Here is a 21,330-nt window from a genome sequence, read left to right on the forward strand (position 1 = left end):
CAAGAGGGAAGGGCAAACATGCCTAAGGTACACGAACACTGACCTTAATTGTCATCCCCCAGAAAAGGGGGAAGTGGTGTCTGCCATCTCTGGCATCAGCCATCTCCTCTTGCCCTGGCTCTAGGTTCTCTTTGGAGCCACCTTTGACTCGATTCAGTGTTTTTATCAGTGACTTAGTAGTAGGAAATAATTGAAACAATTTTTCCCTCACTCCCACAGTAGTTTTATTTTAGGCCGAAGAGTTAATTCACCTCATGGAAGCTCCAAAAAAGTGCCAGAGATGATGGAAAGGGAAGTGGTGGGAATGCACAGCCCCTAGCAGAAACCAGGGCCAGCTGGCACTTAGCCTGGCTCAGCTCACCCTTGGGACTGAGGTCTCAATACCCAACTAGAAAATTGGTCAATTGAGCTTACACTGATGCCACCAGGGGGCCAGTCCAGAAGATTTTGAAAGAAGATTCTGTCATAATTATGCGAGACTGTGTTTGAATGAGCAGGTTAATTAAATCTACCTTGGGGTGGGGGCTAAGCAGAGGTCATGCAAAGCTGTTATTCAAAGTAAAGGAATTTAAAAAGATAAGACCCAGAGCAGTCCCTCAGTAACAACTGCAAAATACATGCTATAAAATTTCCTTCTCATTATAATGACAATTAGGAGAGTTTAAAAATACATATGCTACAGGCTTAATTTAAAAAAAGAAAAAAACCCCTGAAAACATAAACACGAACACGGTATGAAGGAATCAACAGTTCAAACAATGCTTTAAACTTTATTAACTTCTAATTAAGGGGCTGTCGTCACTTTTTTCTGGAAGAATAAAAGCTACAATAACTTTCAGAAATGCAGACTTATTTCAAGTTAAATGATGTAGCATTAGGGCAGGATCAACAAGGGCAGGTTGTTGAAATATGAATTTTTAAGGCACAAAAGCAAAATGGGACATTAGTTCTCCAAAGTTTCTCAAAGTATTTTTGCATCTGAATTTTCATTCCTTCTACTGTGGCATTCGACAGGACTTGGAAATTGCAATGATTGTTCAGAAGTTGGTTTTTTTTTTAACTGTCCTTTAATTCTTGGGTGCATTTAACAGTTAAAAGTTGCTGCTCTCAATTGTCAATCAGCTGAGGATCAGCACCCCCTTCTGGCTTCAGTAATGTGGGGTGAAAGCTGGAACTCCCATCATCATGTAAGAAACCTGTACAGGAGAAACAAAGTAAAAGCAAAAATATTCTAAAACTTGTCAACATAAATAGGCAAAAGAATACTAGTGCCACTATAGTAGCCCAACTTATCTGATTGCAGGGGCTGAGAAGTAATTTTAGAATGGCCCTTGTGGGCCATGAGGTAGCTTTGTGCAGGAGTGGCAGCCAGCGTGTCTTCATCACTGCAGGCAGCAGCAGTGCCCTGAATGCCTGCTAAGGCAGAGGCTCACTGACAGCATACCTCCTGCCCCACTGATTTGGTCAAGAAATTCCTTTACAATCTCAGTACTGCTACCTTTAAATTTGTATTTTCCAACTCTGAAATGTTATGCTACCACTGCATTTTGCCATACCAAGCTGTACATATATGAGAATTGTTTCAGGTATCCTTCAGGTAGAGTACCCTGATCGTATTATCTTTGGGCTTTAACTTCAAAAATTTCTTATGAAAACTTTCAAAACTGATTATTGCTATAGTAGAAAACAGAAAGTTAATGTGATTTCCTACATGAGGTAAACAGCTAACACCAATCAGTGAACCTCAACCAGCCACACTGAAGGAAAAAACTAACCCCCGTAAAAACCTCAACCAACCCACCACATAAGTAATATCACTGAGATGGTCTGAAATCAAACCTGATCCTGCAAGCAGAACAAATGTGGGTGTTTAGACATCTCTGTCCATATCAGCTCACTAGGCTCTGGCCTTTTTAGTCCATTGGCTTTTCTGGAAATGCTTGATATTATTTTGTTTTAAAAAGAAATCACACTCCATGCTGTACATTGGCACTAAAGATCCACTGGACATACCTAGCTATTAATATATATATATATATATATATATATATATATATATATATATATATATTTGCTGCATTGTGTGGAAAAGGAGCACTATTTCAGGCATAGACACAACTGCAGTGGTAATGGAGCAGACTGGGGGAAGATGAGCAATACTGAAGTTTCCTGAGTGGGAAAGCAGACTGAAGTGATGTCATCTATAGTCTATCCCTCCAAGCAGATCAGCTTTACAGATAAATTCACACCTGAGTATAAATGTTGTTGACATTTACAAGATCCCATTTTCTCCTGCTGGATGTTTTGAAGGATCTAGCCCGTGCTGCTTCATCTGCACTGCGATATCAAACAAGTAGTCATAACATTCACACCTAAAATAAATAGGGAAAAAATGCAATGTAAGTAAAGCTCAAGCCTTATCATGTTTTATGAAAATTAGTATTTTCCTTCCTTAAGATTTTATCACCAATGTGATAGTCTGACTGGACAGCTCTATTATTGTTTATTTCCAATGCTGTGGAATGGAAAGTGCCACTTTCCTACATAATATTTATTTGCTGCATTTCCATCAGCAGATGAGGTAAATTCCAAAAATGGGACTAGGGCGGGCTACACAAACAGTATTGGCAGGTGTCATATAAAAGCAGAGACTGCCTGCATGTTTCATATGAGAAGGGATTTGTTGACTTGTCTGAAAGGAAAATGTTGGCAACCCTATCAGACAGCACTGATATGGAAGGAAAACCAAGCAATGGAATCATGGATGAATCCATTCCCAAAAGCCCCCTATACATGCAGTGAGGTCCTAATACTCTGGATCATTGTCCATGGGCTGGAAATATACATGGCATTAAGTTCATTAAGATCTTGAGGCAAGAGACAGCATATTCCTGAACTGTACTCACATAGTTTTGGCTTTTTCCCACGTCTCTCCCCATACATAAACACCGTGACGTCTGACCAGCACAGCACAAGAGTCTGGGTATTTTTCCATTGCACGTGCCATTCTCTCCTTGAGATCCTTCTCTTCTGGTGTATTCTCAATAATAGGAACTACTAGTGTATCATCATATCTAGAAAAAAAAGGACATCTTCATGTATTTAAAAAAACCCTGTGCTTGGATGTATGAAACTTTTCCCTAAGAAAGAAATTATCCTCTGACTGTGTAAAAAGTTTAATTCTCAGCACTTGATCTTATTCTCTTCTCTTGTGAGTGATGCTGTAGCACAGGAATTCTCAGGAACATCTCTCACTCCCAAACACATATTACGCTGGCAATGCCTGAGCTACACTTGAGGGACAAAAAGAAAACATCACTTAGTAATCTATTAGGTGTAGCTGTTTATTCCCATATCACTTTGTAGTTGGGTCCCTTTACAACTTTTTCAAACTTCTCATCCTGTACTGGCATCATCTACAAGTTTTACCTCAGATTAAATTATTTAAAAGAATCATATCATATAGAGGGAAATGAAGCTGTTTGTTGGAGAGCAGAAAAAAACAATTTAGGTAGTCCAAAAAGCCCCTGGAAGATTGTCCTGCTAAGGCATATAAATAGAAAGTAGAGTCAACACATGAAAAATAAATTCTCTGTGATGGAGTCATTGGTGGGCTACATGTGATCTTAAGAGAGCCTGAGAACCCCAGCTCCAAAGACAAGATGATGCACGTTACTCAGTGGAACTTGCCTAAGAGTTTCTTCTGAAGGAGGACTGGGATATTTGGCATTGTTTGAACCTTAATTAACACTAGCAGAAACTTGTTTAAATAGTTTTAATAAGTCCCCAGCTCAGGTTCAGATTTATCATTGAGATCACATAGATATTTCATGAGTGGATGCTAGTAGTACTTTCTTTTGTGAAACACAGAAAGAAAGCAATGGTAAAAAACCCAACATCAACAGCTTATATTTGAAATCAAATATTCAGAAGATAAAGTCTCATCTCTTATGGTTCTCAATGCTGACACTTTCTCAAGGAAGGCTATAAAAACAGTGAATGAAGAAAGTGAGGTGGTATTTGAAGTTCTGACTCTTATGAATTTGGAATACTAAAATTACACTTGGAGTGTTTGTTAATGAGGCCAAATGAGTTAATGGATTGGCTTCCTAGGTTCTGCTTTCTGCTTGAGCTTGGAAGCTCCTGTAAATATCATAACTGATTCCTAACCAGGACTATAAGCTTTCTATCAAGAACTAATACCTAAAAAATGTCAAGAAGATTCTGAATGAGCTAAATACTTGGGATCTCTTTTTTTAAAAAATTGAAATATAATCAGCCTACGTTTAGTCAAACATGGATGTAAAATACTTTGTGACAGTCTGACTTTCAAACCTGTTTACTACTGATCTAATTCTCCTTCTATGGAAATCAAAGGTAAAACTAGTGTGGCATCACTGGAGTCATATGTAGGCCAACATATACTTCTGATTATTCTATCTGTAGCATTTTCCTGGACAGCTTCCAAAAAAGATTTATGGAACTAGAAACAACACGCAATCCCTTTTTTGCAAAGCGCCATTTTGTATTTTGAATCCAAGGACCCATTTTTCCTTTGAATTCAGTGGGGAGGCTGGTGTGAGGCAAGCCAGTGGGATCAGTCTAGTGTGAATGAACACGTGCTTTTGAGCCATATAACCTAGAGCTTTGATTTCTTGGATATTTTGGGTAAATTAATAGAATGACACAGAAAACTGGGAGGCATGGAACCCAATAAATCCAATGTTTCCTGACTAACGTTTAGGAGTGCTTAAGAGCTCAAAATGCATATAAAAAATTGTTGTGGATTTTTAAAAAAACAATGTTGTTAGACAATTGAGTACAAGGGTTTGCATTTTACCACATTAAAAATGCACATGCTAATGGTGACAATAAAGTAAAGTTGGCAAGTCAACCAAAATGGAATAAAATATGCCTGGGCGTAAAATCACATATGGCTTTCTCCCTTGCCAAAGGGCAATAGTTAGATACAAAAATTAACATCAAAAAGTGGAAAGAATTTAGCATTTCAATTTCTCATCTCCTTGTCACATGTTATATAAGTGTTGTTTGCAGATCCCAATTCAACACTCTGTGGGTGGAGACCTCAAAACAAGCCATCACACATAATTTGGAATAACTCAGCACTTACCTCAGAGCTCATCCTTGAAAAGTAATAACATTATCTTTAATGAGCTGTTTATTCTGAATTTTCTTTCAAACTCTGTCAAGTAGATCTGAAATCCTCTACTCTCTTAACATGCCCCAAACTAGCACAGGCAGTGATATGTGAAGTCCACCCAAATGTAGTTTGTACATGTTATCAATCCAACCTGGTGCTGGCTGGCTCCAGTTACAGCTGAATGTTGTACAGATGTGGCAACATCTCAGGATGTAGCTCTTTATTTGGCTTCTTCCTGTAGCTCAACAGACCACAGCAGCCTTGGCAGTACAAGATCTTATCTCAGATCTCTTACACAGGCTTCAGATCTTACAGAAAGCCAGTGGTGAGTCATCCATTCCAGAGGTCTTTTTACTTCTTATTCTTAATACTTTGTATTATACACTTTCAAGTATATAACTCAAATGACTTGTATTGATATTGCTGAAAACAAACGATCAAACACCACACCTCTTTTCCTAAATATAGAGAAGTACCTGTAATAGCCTCCTGAAGTACACTTCTGGATTCCTTTTATCATCTCCTGATGGGTAATAGAGAACTCACTCCCTGGGTAAAGGAGGGTAGCCATAACAGCAGCCTTGGAATGTGTATGGATCACTGCGCCTGCCCCTAGGAGCAAAAAAAGAAAATTCAGAATTAATTTTAAAATGTCTCTATTATGAAAATTTTATTCACATACTAGATTCATTTCCTTTGATTAGGCATACTAGCAAATGTTGATCTGCTGTAAGAGAGGGAAAATATACAGCAACTTAAATGAAAGTATGAGGTAAATATTCATAAGGGATAAGTATGGATTGTCTTAGGACACTGGTGTTAACTTTCAGTTAGTGACACATTCCAGGAGAAACACTGCTTGTACAAATTCAAGCAGAAACACTACTTGTACATTTCTTTATATACTACAATGACTGAGACACTCTTAATTTTATCAGAGTTCTGAGGTTATAAGGAATTTATAACCTGAACTTATTTGTTAAGTGAAAGTTTAAAGCCTTTTACTTTCTTTTTATGTTTTCCCCAATTATCTGCTGATTCTCTGAAAAAAATCATCATCTTACTGTGTCATGATGGAAAGATAGGTAGACAATAATTATAATCTACTTATAAAGATGCAACATTGTTATTCCTTGAGGACACATGTAAGCTGCTTGTGCAGGAAGACCAGAAGAGACTCCCGAAATCCTTTCTAAAATAACAGATGTAAATTTTACACATCAAAAACTCTCTATTACTATCTACCTGCAAAAGAAAAGTTTCATACTGTTTTCACCTATTCCTATTTTATAACTGTTAATCTCAGCCAACAGATGCAAAAGGATTTAAACTGTAATAGCTGAATTGGCAAAACCACTGATGTAAAACTGCTGTAATCCTGGGCTTCCCCTGCAACCTACCAATATTCTGCACTAAAATCATGAAAAAACATGATCACAGGCATAGCTACAAGACAAGATTAAACTGCAAATGATACTGACAGGATGTTACTGTGGATTATATCCCACTGTGGATATACCTTTGCATATCAATTTATTTTATAGTTTCATGTTTATTTCACTGTAACTTCTATGTATAAAGAATATGGTACTGAATAGCAATTTTGTGGATGTACATATACAGTGTTTCAGTCACTGCTGAACTGCAAACATAGCTACATACCTCTCATAGTGTAGGCATTCATAAAAAGAGGTGTGCACTGGCTTTTCTTTAGTTTCTTGTGCAGTGGAGGACCACTGATGTCCTGTTCATTCATGTCACAAACAAACATATCTTCTGGCTGTAAGAAAGAAGAAATTATTTTAATCTGTCATAGTTTTATTTGATATTTAACTTCAAATAGTTTTGTTTTCCCTCTAGGGAAACAAATATATACAAACCATGTATTTAATACAGAATGTGATTTGAACTTTGTAAAAGTGCTGTAATGCTACACATTTATTCCAGCTTCTAATAGTACTTACCAACATTGTGTAATGGAAATTAGTATTAGGTACTCTTTTTCTTCAGACTGATGCCATGCAGATACTTGTAAAACTACAATTTTCTCAGAAAGGAGATAGTGTAGCTCAGTAATAACAACTGATCAAAAGGAAAAGTAGTAACTGATTCAAAATAAGAAATGTAGATGTACTTTTCCTGCCCTACTTAAAAGAACCAACAAACGACACAAGTTAAAATTAAAAAATAATACATCTAACTTGTAGAACTATTTCTTTTTAAACTTTGCTTTTAGTAGCTTTACATTAATGTTGCCTTTGCATCAATTAGCTATTCATAATAGTACAAAGAATTGTTCAGGATAGTAATAAAATTTTAATGTTATTTTAAAAATCAGCAGAAAATACAATTACAGGATATTTCCTCACTGACTGCGCTTAATCCTCTGTTACTGTGAGCACAGACCAGAGCATTGTGGTTATCTCACATACTTTTGCCTGCCTTACTTCTGCACATCCCCAGCAAACACTGCTCTAAGACCCCAAGTTTCTAACAGAGAAGAAATTCCTTTCCCTCCTCACTGTATTTATCCTCAGATTTATGAGCTGACAAATCCTTTCCAGGTATTATTCTATTCTGGGGGAGTTCCTGCTGTCATAAAATAGGTATTGTTTAGCATTCCCCCCTCCTCTTACATTTTGGGTTTTTTTGGAAAGCAGAGAGAGAGACAAGGTCACCTTTTCATGGGGAGAGCCCAGTTATTTACTGAGAATATCAAGACAAATATTTGCAATCACTCAAACGAAAATAAACAGCAATGAGGTGTTAATGTCTATTTACACGGGTAACTTGAAACTGTAGCCAGACAGGTCTAGCCAACCAAGCCTGACAAGGAATAAAGCTGGACTAGAGTAATGCTCCACTCTCATGCTGCTTTGTGTTAATTTAAAGCAAGGAGAACATCAAGACTAATCTACACTGGCCACTGAAACACATACTGGCTTCCTATCATAGTGGAGTACTGGGAGAAATCAGCAGTTGTTTCAAATGTATAACAAGTTTGTAACTTCACATAAGGAAAAATGAAACTAAAGAAAGGCACTTTCATCCATCTCAAGATGAGCTCTGAGGCAAAAGCAGTTTAACACACCTGTATTCTTTCCTTTTGGACTCCTGAAGGAGCGATGTAGATTTCATCCCTAGGAAAATTTGCAGATGAGAATAATCAGTAAACACAGCTGAGCAATGACTGTTCCACCAGACAGGCATTCGAGCTCTTGAGCCACTGAAAAGGAAATAGCAAATCTAGACCCTCACAATTAAAAAACTTTCTTATTCTTTCCATACATTGACAGGTAGATAGTTTTCAAAATAGAACCAAATTGTACAAGGGCAAATAAAACCTTTAATTTGCAGGGGTACAAAACCCTGCTTTCAATTTAACAGATATCCAAAACACAAGTAAGAAGTGCAGCCTTATTTTTCAACAAAGAAAAACAGCCTCTCCCTGCAGTAACTCAAACTCAAATTCCTAGAATTCAGAATAAAAATAAATTAGAAATTGCAAACAGATACTGATCTGTGACAAGGCAGGGGACAAAACCACTACATAAAAATCCATAAAATATCTGCAACATTCAACATTGTAAATACTTTTTTTTTTAAGTGCACAGGTTAGGTTTCTAGTGCAGTTCCATGTTTAGTTGTGTTGATAAACAGATAGCACTAATTCAGTGTAATTAAATGACTGAAATTTAAGAAGTGCATCACTTCTTGCAAGGACTACATGAACAAAAAAACCGTAAAAACTGAAACTAAAATGATTTCAAGATGGCACTGCATTCTTTTCATTATTAACACAAAAACCCCAACTATATTCTCTCTCTGAACTGCAATCACTATTTGACTTCAGCAGTCATGTACTAAATTCAGGAGCACAGAGACATCTAGTGAATAACTAGTCAAGTTACAGACAGGTTTCCTATGGACCATGGGATCTTTGTAGTTCTGGATAAGAGTATGGAGCTGGAGAAGGGTCTGGAGCACAAGTCTTGTGAGGAGCAGCTGAGGGAGCTGGGGGTGTTTAGCCTGTAGAAAAGGAGGCTCAGGGGTGACCTCACTGTTCTCTACAACTGCCTGAAAAGAGGCTGTAGTCAGGTGAGGTTGCTCTCCTGCCAGGTAACCAGTGACAGGACAAGAGGAAGTTACCTCAATTTACATAAGGAGAGGTTTAAATTGGATATCAGGAAAAATTTCTTCACTGAAAGGGTTAGCAAGCATTGGAATGGGCTGCCCAGGAAAGCAGGTGGCTCACCATCTCTGGAAGTTTTCAGAAGACCTTTAGGCATGGTGCTTAGGAATCTGGTTTAGTGGAGAACTTGGCAGTGGTAGGTTTATGGTTGGACACTCAATGAGATAAGGATTTTTACCAGTCTAAACAATTCTATGATTTTAATTCTTCCAAAAATAAAACTCTTAAGGTGATATACTATTCATAGTAGTAAAATGTCTGTGAAGCACATAAAAATGTGGCTTTATCATATTTATAATTTTTGACATACATGAATTAGCACTGCTGGCATTGCATTAATTTAGTCTTGATTCATTTGTATGAGCAAGATAAGAAATTAAGTGGCAAACTCAGTTACTTATGACAGACACACAATTTTTCTTAAACCAGATTTTTTTATTTTTTAGAACTTAACCAGAAAGAGAAAAATCTGATGATAATATAAAGTCTTCAAAGACAAGATACCTCACAAAGAATTCTACATCCATTTTTAACATGCTATGCCAAGTCCAAATTGGCATTTGTTTTCCTTGATAGTTGATATGAACTGCACAGTGAGTAAGGCTGATTAAGATTACCTGGTAAAAACAGTTGTTATATTTGAATCAAATTTCAACTGTTCCTTTACATTTTCCTTTCTAACAATGCCAAGTAAACAAGCTATAGAACTACTAAGGAAAACTATATTAATGCATTCTCTGATAATGCCAGTTGTCTTGCCAAAACCAACAGGAGTTGCACTGGAATGACAAAGAAAATAGGCTACATTTAGGTACTGATGACAAATCAGTGCTAGAAAGGTCTTCCCACAGAATTTACCACTTTCATTCATTATTACTGTTGTGGCTTTCCATGCAAAATCAAGGAGGGAGGTGAAATGACCTGCACAAAGTCCAAACAGCATAAATATGAGCATTTAGGGTCTTTTATTCACATATATATACATATATACATACATATAATAGATCTTTGAATAGCAATGCTGTTTGTGTATGCAAGCAAGTGTATACCAGAAAATGAGAGGTCAGACACTCTCAAGGTCGTGTCACAGCCTGGTGACTGGGCACAGAACTGCAGGCACTGTGCAAGGCTCTTTGCACAATGAGGACTTCTTCTCAGTGGCCACTGAGAGGAGCTCTGTTCCCACTAAAAGGATTGGAGATTATGAAGAGGTGGGAGACAGGCAAATTAAAACACAAAGTGGTGCTTCTTCGTAGGAGACACAGACCAAAAACTGTTGTTACCTGTTGTGCTTTAATTATACATAAAGTATTTGTCTCCTCAGAAATTACCTCAGTGCAACAGCAATCTCCTTCTCAGAGGAAATATCTGGCCTGTAAAACACATCCAGGGTGAGACTGATCTTATTTAACCACAGGCATTTGAAAGCCGTGTGCCTGATGTAACCCACTCTAAATTCCATAGTCAGTGAAGTGAAAAAGGGGGAACATGTTCTTTAAAGGCAATTCATCTACCTTAAAAAAGGTAGGAAAAAGGACAGGATAAGGTCACTCACTGAAGTTATCTCTCCCCATTGAAGGGACTGCAACGATTAATTCAGACTATTCACCTTCCCCCTATATGGTTAATTTTGGCACACTGCTCATTTCCCCCTCTAACTTCTTGACCACTCCCAACTTGCAAACGCTTCTCATGGAGCTGAAAAGCCCTCACCAAGTACTAAACACAGCCACCTCTCTCTCACCACCACATTGCCTCTCTTTCATCATCACTTACCCATGTTTCAAGCTGATTCCTCCACCAGTTCCTGTTACCCAGCCTAAACCATAAAACAGCCTACAAAGCTCTGGGATAAGATTCCTTGGATGTAACCCATCCTAAAAAGAAAATAAATAAATAAATGAGAAACCATCAGAAACACCTCACACCTAAGATTTCAAGCTCTCAAACTGAGTTTAAAGGATTAGTACTTTCATACTGCAGCAAAATGGTCTAATTTAGGATAATGAATTTCAATTACAAAATAACTGCATGTTTACACAATGCCCTTAATGCTCTGCCAGGGACATCACACCTTGAAACAAACAAAACCTCAAATAAGGTGCAAGTCTGACTATCCTTCACAGGAAAGGTCTCACCTAAAATTTGTTTGAGTGCAGCGGCCCATAGATATTATACCAGCAGATTATGGACTATTGCACAAGGAAGAAGGGAAAACAAATGCATCTAACATTACCAATTTTTAAAAGCTTGACTAATACTTTTCCTATTAATCAGTTTTTCTGTAGGTTTATTTTGCTTGATTTACAAATTTCAGTAGAACAGACTCTATTAGTCAATACACATTTTTAATCAGCACTCAAAAATACCACAGAAAATATATGCAAATTATTTTATGAACTTTACATTCCTACATTTTTACTACATGAAGTTACTTTACATGCAGTTTAGTCAGAAAGAAAATAGCATTATTTTAATATTTCTTTAGGAGGAAAAAAATCCATCTTGCATTTTCCCATATTCCATTGTTTATTGCATTAATATCTATATCTATATATTAACCAAAGGTATCTCTGCTGTCAGAGGTAAGGTTTCTGCCTACATTACCACAGTAAAACAGCTGCTTTTATGGTGTGCTTTTATGTGGGACTCTTTTTTTTTATTGCAGCAACTAGAAGCTTTAAAAGTTTTTCTAAAATGACAAATGGTTAGCTGCTCTACTGCTCATGCTAGTCATTAATGCCCATCAAAACCATTTCCAAGAAAAATATTTTGTTTAGCAGCAAGAATCCACCTTCGGGGGGAGTATTTTGTCAACACCAACAGAATAGAGTGACCCAAAGCAAAAGCAGCACACAGCAAAAACGGCAGGCAGTGGTTATTGATGCCAATACCTCTGCTGAGATGTTTAGAAAGAAATGCTTCCACATGGTGTTGGACTTGCACAGCTAAGGGTGGGGATGGAACAGGAGCATGAGGCAGAGGCAGTGGAGAGTGGGAAGGTGAATTCCTGGAGATGGCAGCCTGGGGCACGTTTGACAGTGTTTGGAATCTCCTACTCCAACCTCATCTTTACAACCTGCAGTGACAGTGAGATTTGCTCTCTCTTACCAAGGATGATGGACATGCAGGAGATGGTCTTCCCTCTCACCTACACTGTGACAATGTTTCATGTATTACAACAACTCAGTCTACTGCCTTTTTTTTTTGCTTTGCTTTGTTTATGATGCACTGGATTCTTTCCCACTTTCCCGGCAGGCCACATTATCTAGGCTGCTGATACCTCTCATCTCCCTGCTGTCAATTCTGGCTGGTTTTGAAGCTTGGGCTGGTCTCTCCACCAGTGTCACACACAAACTGGAGAGGTGTCTGGGCCTTGTCCAGGCAATGCCTCCACATGCTCAGTGTTTGATGAAACACAGCACTGTCAGCTCATCTTCTGGTTTGTGACAATACATAAAACCCCAATCAAAGACCAATTCAAAAAAACCAAAAAATCCAAAAGAAAACCAAATTACAAAACAAATCGAAACAACTCCAGTTAACACAAAAAGAACCATGAGTCCTGTAGAAGCCAGACTGACAGCTGGCAACATTCTGGAAATTGGACTAAATTTTACAACACGTTTATATAGGTGCACAGAATAGCCAGGGTTGGAAGAGACCTTTGGGGACAATTCAGTGCAATCCCCGGGCCAAGGCAGGTGACACAGGAAAGCCTCCAGCTGGCTTTTGAATGTTTCCAGGGAGGGAGACTCCCGGACTCCCTGGGGCAGCCTATTCAGAGCTCTGGCAGCCTCAGCGTAAAGAAGTTCATGCCCGCGTTGAGGTGGAACTCGTGTTTTAGCTTATGATCACTGCTCCTGGAGTGCCGGACACTGGCTCTGCCTGAATCTCGCTGCCTGAATTTCCTCCCGGCCGCCAGGGCACGCTACCCGCTCACAGTCAACTTGCCATCCACTAGTACTCCCAGGGGCTCCCTCCTAATCAGCAGCTGCGAGGCTGCTGGCCAGTTGGCGAGGCTCAGGAGCAGCCCAGCCCCGCGCTGCCGGGGCTCTCGGAGCGGTGGCGCGGCCCCGCCGCCCCCCGGCCCCGTTACCTGCGCCGCGTCCCCGCCGGAGGCCGCCATGGCGCGGCCAGCGCGGGGTCCTTGCTCGGGGGCCTCTTTGGGGCGCCGCGCGGGCGCCTGCGGAGCGCTGGGCATGGCCCGGCCGCGGGCGGCGAGCCGAGTCGCGGCGGGCGGGATGGAGAGGTCGCTGCTCTCCCCCCGGGCCGGGAGCCGGCAGGGACCAGAGGGGAGGCGGGTGTGCCCCGGGGACGACCTGCCAGGCTGGGCGCGGGTGTCCGCGCGATTGGATTTGCCCGTGCCTGAGGCGATCGAGGCGGCCAATGCCACGGCAGGTGCCGCGGGCGGGGCGCGGGGGCTCGCTGAGGCCGCCCTCCGGCGCCGGGGGCGTGCCCGGTTATTTCTGCTCAGGCAGGCAGCGGGGCAGCCCCGGCGCGGTCGGGGGGCGGGGGAAGATGGCGGCGTCCTTGTGGCTGAGCGGCGGCGGGGAGCGGCTGCTGCGGCTGCTGCGGGCCGGGCGCTCGGCGCTGGGCGCGGGGCTCTCCCTGCCCGCCCGGCCAGGATGGAGGCACCTGCACGGCACCTGGGAGCTGCTGGGTGAGTGGCGGGCTGGTGCCCTGCTCTGGGTGTGTCTGCGAGGAGAGGAGGTTGAGAGCGGGTGGCTGCGGCGGGTTGACCCTGGCTGGATGCCAGGCGCTCCTCAGCAGCGGAGCTCCTCCACAGCTCCCTCCGCGAATGGGCAGGGAGAGAAAATACAGCAGGAGGTTCAGGTGCTGCGATAAGGACAGCGAGACATCACTACTCCATGACTGTCGTGGGTAGAGCAGACTCGATTTGGGGATATTGAGTTTACTGCCAATCAGAATCAGAGCAGGATAATGCAAAGGGGGGAAGAAAAACCCAAAACACCTTTCCCTCACCCTGCCCTGCCTCCTCCCTGCCGGCTGCGCAAGGAGACGGGAACGAGGGTTACGGTCGGTTCATCCCGTACTTGTAGTGCCGCTGCGGAGCGGGAGCGGAGCCGGAGCCCCTGCCCTGCTCCAGCGTGGGCTCCCTCTCCGGGACACAGCCCTCCGTGTGCTGCTCCAGCGTGGGCTCCCTCTCCGGGACACAGCCCTCCGTGTGCTGCTCCAGCACGGGCTCCTTCCCCGGGACACAGCCCTCCGTGTGCTGCTCCAGCGTGGGCTCCCTCCCCGGGACACAGCCCTCCGTGAGCTGCTCCAGCGTGGGCTCCTTCCCCGGGACACAGCCCTCCGTGTGCTGCTCCAGCGTGGGCTCCCTCCCCGGGACACAGCCCTCCGTGAGCTGCTCCAGCGTGGGCTCCCTCCCCGGGACACAGCCCTCCGTGTGCTGCTCCAGCACGGGCTCCTTCCCCGGGACACAGCCCTCCGTGAGCTGCTCCAGCACGGGCTCCTTCCCCGGGACACAGCCCTCCGTGAGCTGCTCCAGCGTGGGCTCCCTCCCCGGGACACAGCCCTCCGTGTGCTGCTCCAGCACGGGCTCCTTCCCCGGGACACAGCCCTCCGTGAGCTGCTCCAGCGTGGGCTCCCTCCCGTGTGCCACAGCCCTCCGTGTGCTGCTCCAGCACGGGCTCCCTCCCCGGGACACAAACCTCTGCCCGTGAGCTGGGCAGGGGCCCGGGGAGCTGCGGTGCCCGGGGGGTTCCCGGGGTGGGGAGGCGAGCGGGGCCCGCGGTGTGCTGGGCACAGCTGGACACAGCTGGGCAGGAGCCCCGGGAGCTGCGTGAGCCGCCCAGCACGGGGCTGTGTTTGCCTCGGTCTCTGGAGGCACTGAAAGCACATTGGGATGTGTAGGAGATGAGTTGGTAGGAGAACGCGGAGAGACTTGTGAGAGTTGTTAAAGGTCTAGAAAAGGAAGAAAGTGAAATCTACAGAGGAAAATAAAATTAAGCCTTCAAATATGAAAATATTTTGTTGTGGATAAGGAAAAGTTCTCACCATTGAAAACAGGAATGCTTCTAAGTGGATGTATAACTAAGCACTGAAAAAGAAAGTTTTTTCTATTTGGTTATTTTGGTCCATGTTTGGTAATTCCACTACATTTTAGTCATCTTATTCTCCTGGTAATGTTTCAGGTAACTGGAGAAGGGTGTGTGATGTATTTTTTATGCAATTCTATTTGGTTTTTTAAGGGAAAAACAGAATTTATTGATTGCATATCTGGCATCCTTTCCTACATAGAAGTCAAAGTGTGAGGTTATGACAACACCCTTTCAAGATGTATTTTTCAGGATATCAGGCAGATCATTTACGCTTCCATGTTTTCGTCTGTCTCTAAGAGACGTGGGAAGAGTTATGCATCCTTAAATGAAATTTGATCTTTCCCTACTTGCTCTGTAAGTTACAACTTGTAAACATTTAAACGGTGATCAAGTGCATTGTCATGAGGTCCTGGTGTGATGCTGAGCATGAAGAACCTCAACTCTTTGAGGTTTAAGTGCACTTACAAAACAGTGAGCTTTCATTAAACTTGTGTAATAGAACTCAGTGGTAGTTCAGAGACAGTTTCATCACCTTGACATCCCCTTCTTTCCAGCACTGTTGCCTTTGCTACTTTGCAGTGTGAAAATCTTTTCCTTTGTAAAACCTGCTGTGTGTGATACAGGGAAGTCTATCCCTTTCTTGAAATAAATGTTATTTATTTCCAGGTTTTATTAGAAAAAGCTTGCTTCTTTCTACATATAATAGTATGCAAATATAATATAATGCATGATAAACTGCTTCTGAATTGGTCTTATTATTTAACTCCTTAAAGAACTTTGTCTACAGTTCTCCCAGACAATCTGTTGTTTTTTTATGTTGAGACTACTTAATATATAGCGGGAATTAAATTTCTAAATTTGGATAGGCGAGTGACTAATATCTTTTAATTCCTTACAGTAAGCTTTAAAGTGTTAGGGTGGGTAGATCACACCTTTAACTCATTCAGGCTTTCCTCATTCAACCCTTCTTAGTGTACTTACAGCTTTCCAAGGTGGTGTGTATTTTAGTGATACCATTTTTCTTAACTTCATTGTTGCTTCTAAAATTAAAGATGAGAAGTCATAAATTCCCTGGTAAAATACAGCTCATTTGGACATAAAATTCACCCTTGGTTCTTAGTTTGACAATGTAAGTTTAAGTAAATTTTATTTTAGCATTGCTTTTATTTCTCTGCTTTTCTGTTTCTGAAAAAGTCACTATTTGAACCACTGTTGGTTCATGTGGATCTAGTTTATCAAGTCACATGAATTTTTTGTTTCTTTCTGTGTTTCTGTCCTTGTTTGTGGTGCTGGTAAAGTTGTTTTGCATAATTAAAACAATTAATTCGGAATGTAATTCCTAGTTGCTGGTCACAGAGAAATAGGAAAAAGAGGAGATAGAATAGAGTGACCTCTTTATGTTAAAGTCTGTCAATTTTTCTTTGTTTTTAATGTTTCATAATCTTATCATTGGTGTTAAGTTGCTGTACATTTTTCAACTCTCTTCTGACTGCAGAATGTGTGTAGGAAGTTATGAAATCTTTCTGGTGGGACAGGTTAAATTTGCATTGAATGCCTTCATGGAGAGGGAAGGCAGCAGAAATGTTGCCAGACTCCCCAGATAAAATGTGTCACCAGGAACAAATTCTCCTCGATGCACAGAGAGATGTCTTTAAAATAGCAATCTCTTGTTTCTGTGGAGTTTGTTTGGGTTCTTTTTGAGTCTTCCTCCTTTTATATTCACATTTTTGAAGTGTAATGACACAGCTGCAGTTGATAGAGTAAAAATCAGTGGGTGGTGACTGGAAGTTCAGAAGTTTTACTTGCTTATGTTTTTAAATTCTGATCTGCCAATGAGCTTAGCTTTTGAGATTCTGTGCAAATTGCCAGAACTTTTTGCTGACCCACAGTTGCAAAGCAGCAATATTTACTTCCCAAGGTGCTTGTAAGGGCTGCCTGTACAGTGCAACTAACTTATGTAAATGCAGTGATTGCTTTCACTATCCCTTTTTTTAATTTATGAAGGCAAATAATATTTGGTGGAGGTAGCTCGACATTGTAAGGTTGCTTTTCTTTGAGGAGGCACAGTGAAGCCTGGTTTGTGTATGATCCTTAACTCAAAGGTAACTAAAACAGCTCTTAATTGCAACAGCACTGAACTTCTCTGAGCATGGGCCTCTCTGGAATAAGCATTAGATGGGTGCACCAGGTCCTGTCTTCTACTCTGTATCCAGCTTTGTTTATCTGTCAGTTTCATGGCTAGGTGCTGCTGGAGTTCCTCTTCTGACTCTACGAAAGGACCAGAATGGATTGTATGTTTTGTGGTACTTGCTCATAACATTGAAGGGAAAATGTTATTGTGGCACAAATTTGTTGTTCAGTTTTTGCATTTGTGCCAAAGTACAAAGCATATTCTGGGAAATGAATCAAGTAGCTCTTCATGAAAGAGAAATGTGAACCACTGTTTTTAAAAATTAATTTTTCCTCATTAAAAATGTGGATTATTTTCACTTTTTAAAATGAGGTCTGTCCACTAGTTCTCAGTAAACCTAGATATTTGTGGGATATGAGTTCAAAATAATGTTTTGATTGTCAGAGTCAGACTTGTCAAGTTAGACTAATGAAACTGAGAACACTTTGCATCCTATAATGTATCATGTAATGTAGAATGTTTCCTACATGTTGTTATTGAGAAACATTATTTTTGGGTAAATATGTATAGTACAAAACAATTGTTAACTCATACTTTAATTTGTCAAATGTTTATTTGGGAAATGAACACAGGTATGCATTCACATACATAACACAGTTCATTTTTCTGTTTGTTAGTCCTACATGAGAAATTGCAGGAAACTTTTTAAAGAAAATGCATGGAGGTAATTCAGATGGAAATTGTGAGTGTTACAAGGAACATTGTCTGGATACATTTCTAAGCATGGCAGTCATGAGTAATATTAAACTGAAATTACTGTGGAAAGACTGAGAAAAAAAAAAGTGCATTTACTCATGCAGTCTTCTGGGAACATCAACCATGCAATTGAGCTCATTTCCACAAAACTCAAGTGGTTTTGATAGCATTATCCTGATTGTGTTGCTGTCTTGGGGACTTTAGGGAATAACTTTCTGCTCTTGGTGCATTTTAAAATGTCAGGATCATTGATGGCTGCTTAGGTCAGTAGAGGTTTGGTACAATGTTTCCATGTCACATTTAAAAAAAATTATGGAGTGGTTTGGATTGGAAGAGACCTTTAAAGGTCATCTAGTCCATCTCTCCTGCAACGAGCAGGGACATTTCAAATAGACCAGGATGTTCAGAGCCCCATCCAACCTCCCAGTGATGGGGCATCCACCACCACTCTGGGCAGCCTGTTTCTATGTTTCATCTCTGTCATTGTAAAAATCTTCCTTACAGCCAGTCTAAAATTCCAGCCACTACCCCTTGCTCCATTGCTGTGGGCTCAATTAAGAAGTCTGTCCCCATCTGTCTTAAAAACGCCTTTAGTAACTATTGAAAGACTGCAGTAAGGTCTCCCTGGAACCTTCTCCAGGCTGAACAACCTTGATGTCCTGGGTTGACTATACAATGCTTGGCTTTCTTGATGTTTTTTTCATATAAGAGGGGCTTCTTCCCTCATCATTTTTGTGGCTGTCCTCTGGACCCCCTCCAACACATCCATGCCTTTTCTGTGCTGAGGATTCAGGAGCTGGATGCATTTCCCCAGGTGGGATCTCAGCAGACCAGAGAGGCAGAACCACTGCCCTTGACCTGCTGGCCACACTGATTTTTGTGTCCCAGGCTATATTTGCCTTCTGGGCTGTGAGCCACAACCTGCCACATCACAGCTTTTCATGTGCCAGTACCTTTAACAGATTTGTCACCAGTGTCCATGGGACCATTGAGATGATGACCACTACCTTGTAGATCCAACCCATTCCTCACCCACAGAACAGTCCACCCATCAAATCCTTATTTCATCAATTTACAGAGAACAATGCTGTAGGTCCAGAGAGGTGACATCCATAGCCCTTCTTTGTGCACTGGTGCAGTCATTCTATCCTACGAAGCCACTAGTTTGGTCAGGCAGGACTTGCCCTTGGTGAAGCTGTTCTGGCTGTCCTGAATCACCTCCCTGTTCTTCATGTGCCTTAGCACAGCTTTTGGAAAAAAAAAAAAAAGGGGACAAGGGAAAAAACAAAAACTTAGAAGAATTTTGAGCTGAAAAGCAGATAATAAGGAAAAACCTGAAAAAATATTAATTTCTAAGTTGTTTTTTTTTAGCTGTTTCTGACTACTCCAAGCAATACAGCAACTAGGAGAAATGTGGTGTTGTTTCCTATAGAATGATAACAATCCTTAATGCTGGGTATTAGAGGAAAGGGAATATGAAACAGAAATAAGCCTTGCCATTGTATACAATGTACCTTCTGTGTGTCTATTTCTGTTCTGTAACACAAGTTCAGACATAATGGTTCAAGAAAGAGCCTCAAAAATCAGGTACTGGAAAGCTGCTTTTACAAAATGGATCTAGAAACATTCTTTTTTTTTTCATAAGTATATCTAAAAGTTCAGAAAAGTACTCTCCCTCATATTGATGTCCTCTTTGGTGTAGAGGATCAGGTGACAAGATGTGTAATTTCCTGTGAAGCCAAGCTCTGTGCTGTATCCTGAGCTCTGCCCTCAGAAGAATCCCACTAACATGGCACACAGTTGCTCTTACACAGTGCTGCTTCTGCAAATGAGTTTACTGAGCCAAGACAAAATCACTGAAACTTGAAATCAAGCAATTTCTGCAAAGTAGATATAATTTTATAGTAAAAAGGATAAATAAACATTAACAAACTTCATCAGTGAAAGAGATGTGTCATCAGCATCTGCAGTTAACTGAGGAAAGAATTATACTGAAAAAGTACCTGTTGAGATAACCACATGCTTGTTTTGCAGGTACACCTGGTATCAAAGTTCTTATGCCTGCACTCTCTCCAACAATGGAAGAAGGAAACATCGTGAAATGGTTAAAAAAGGAAGGTAAGATAGCATTTTCTCTGGTCACGTTTCTTTGTAATTTTTCAGCTATGTAAATCTACTCTGTGAAAATAAGATAATTCTTAATAAAGAAGACAAAAATAAGAGAAATAAAAAATAAGATATTTCTTCCTGGTTACAGATCAGTATAGTGCTCTATAGTACAGATCAGTATTTTGAAGCAAAGTATTTGGTGTGGGGATGCTGTCATCATGAACTATACCTGCTTTGAAATTGTTCATTCTTGAAATGTTTTTTTGCTTCATTGTCTTCCAAAAGGTTGCATTGATCATATTTTTGAAAAATTTCCATTAGGCTCCTCCAGGGTGTGAGTGTGTGTGTACTGTTTTTACTTCCCAGTTTTGTCATGCTGCTCAGTAGCTTTGGAAGTCTGAGAGCCATTGACTTTGGGGAGGGTCTCTTTCATTATTCTGCTGTGTTATGGAATATCATGAAAGATATGCTATTTTTGGAATATCTTTTCTAATATCTTAATTATAGTCTACCGTTAAAATTGAGAGAAATTGAGATTCCTTTCATAACCCTAATACCAAATGGGGAAATTTTTCCTAAAAGAACCCAAACTGAAAACCAACCTCCTCATCCAAAAAAAGCCTGAACTTTGTGCTCTGACAACTATGTGCTTCTGCTAAAATATTTTGGAGCAACTGGATAAAAAGTCTGGATAAAAATCAAGTTTTGCCTTCACGTAGGTTGTATGTAAATAAAAAATGATCTGTAGAAGAATCAGCGGTTCCTGTTCTGTCAGGAGACCTTTGTCCTGTTTACTCCTGCCCTGTCCCTTCTTCAATTTAGTATCAAACCTGAGTTTTGACTTTAGTTTTGGATTCCAGATAGGTATTGTTCATTGTGCATTGTAGGCTTTTGGATAGCAGTAGGAATATAT

General features: G+C 40.9%; 2 protein-coding genes across 3 annotated transcripts in view; one reads left to right on the forward strand and one right to left on the reverse strand.

The window, feature by feature from the left end:
* Positions 1–750: 750 nt before the first annotated feature.
* On the reverse strand, positions 751–13,648 carry APIP (APAF1 interacting protein). Of its 2 annotated transcripts, XM_059474187.1 has the most exons (9): positions 13,453–13,648; positions 12,248–12,432; positions 11,130–11,230; positions 8,253–8,301; positions 6,824–6,941; positions 5,638–5,773; positions 2,907–3,074; positions 2,250–2,372; positions 751–1,196 (listed from the first exon to the last, which is right to left on the reverse strand). In XM_059474187.1, exons 2-8 carry the CDS (start codon positions 12,281–12,283, stop codon positions 2,273–2,275), a joined length of 708 nt encoding a protein of 235 aa, XP_059330170.1. In that variant the 5' UTR covers positions 12,284–12,432; positions 13,453–13,648; the 3' UTR covers positions 751–1,196; positions 2,250–2,272. The 2 variants fall into 2 exon arrangements, with proteins under 2 accessions (XP_059330170.1, XP_059330169.1); XM_059474186.1 differs by lacking the exon at positions 12,248–12,432 and having other exon boundaries at positions 13,453–13,606.
* Positions 13,649–13,837: 189 nt separating this feature from the next.
* The window catches only part of PDHX (pyruvate dehydrogenase complex component X), a 33,550-nt gene continuing 26,057 nt past the window's right edge, over positions 13,838–21,330 (forward strand). The window contains exons 1-2 of the mRNA XM_059474661.1: positions 13,838–14,016; positions 20,343–20,426. Coding sequence (XP_059330644.1) covers positions 13,875–14,016; positions 20,343–20,426 — 226 coding nt within the window. The 5' untranslated portion in view covers positions 13,838–13,874. The remainder of the gene's footprint in view (positions 14,017–20,342; positions 20,427–21,330) is intronic.

The sequence above is a fragment of the Ammospiza nelsoni genome, chromosome 6 (assembly GCF_027579445.1).
Source record: "Ammospiza nelsoni isolate bAmmNel1 chromosome 6, bAmmNel1.pri, whole genome shotgun sequence".
In the NCBI taxonomy this organism is placed as follows: domain Eukaryota; kingdom Metazoa; phylum Chordata; class Aves; order Passeriformes; family Passerellidae; genus Ammospiza; species Ammospiza nelsoni.

Coding starts and splice junctions, on each gene's coding strand:
- APIP (XM_059474186.1), bottom strand. CDS start 13,557: ATGCCCAGCGCTCCGCAGGCGCCCGCGCGGCGCCCCAAAGAGGCCCCC. Junction 5,774..6,823: donor GAATGCCTACACTATGAGAG/GTATGTAGCTAT, acceptor TTTTGCTCCTAG/GGGCAGGCGCAGTGATCCAT. Junction 2,373..2,906: donor TGGGAAAAAGCCAAAACTAT/GTGAGTACAGTT, acceptor TATTTATTTTAG/GTGTGAATGTTATGACTACT.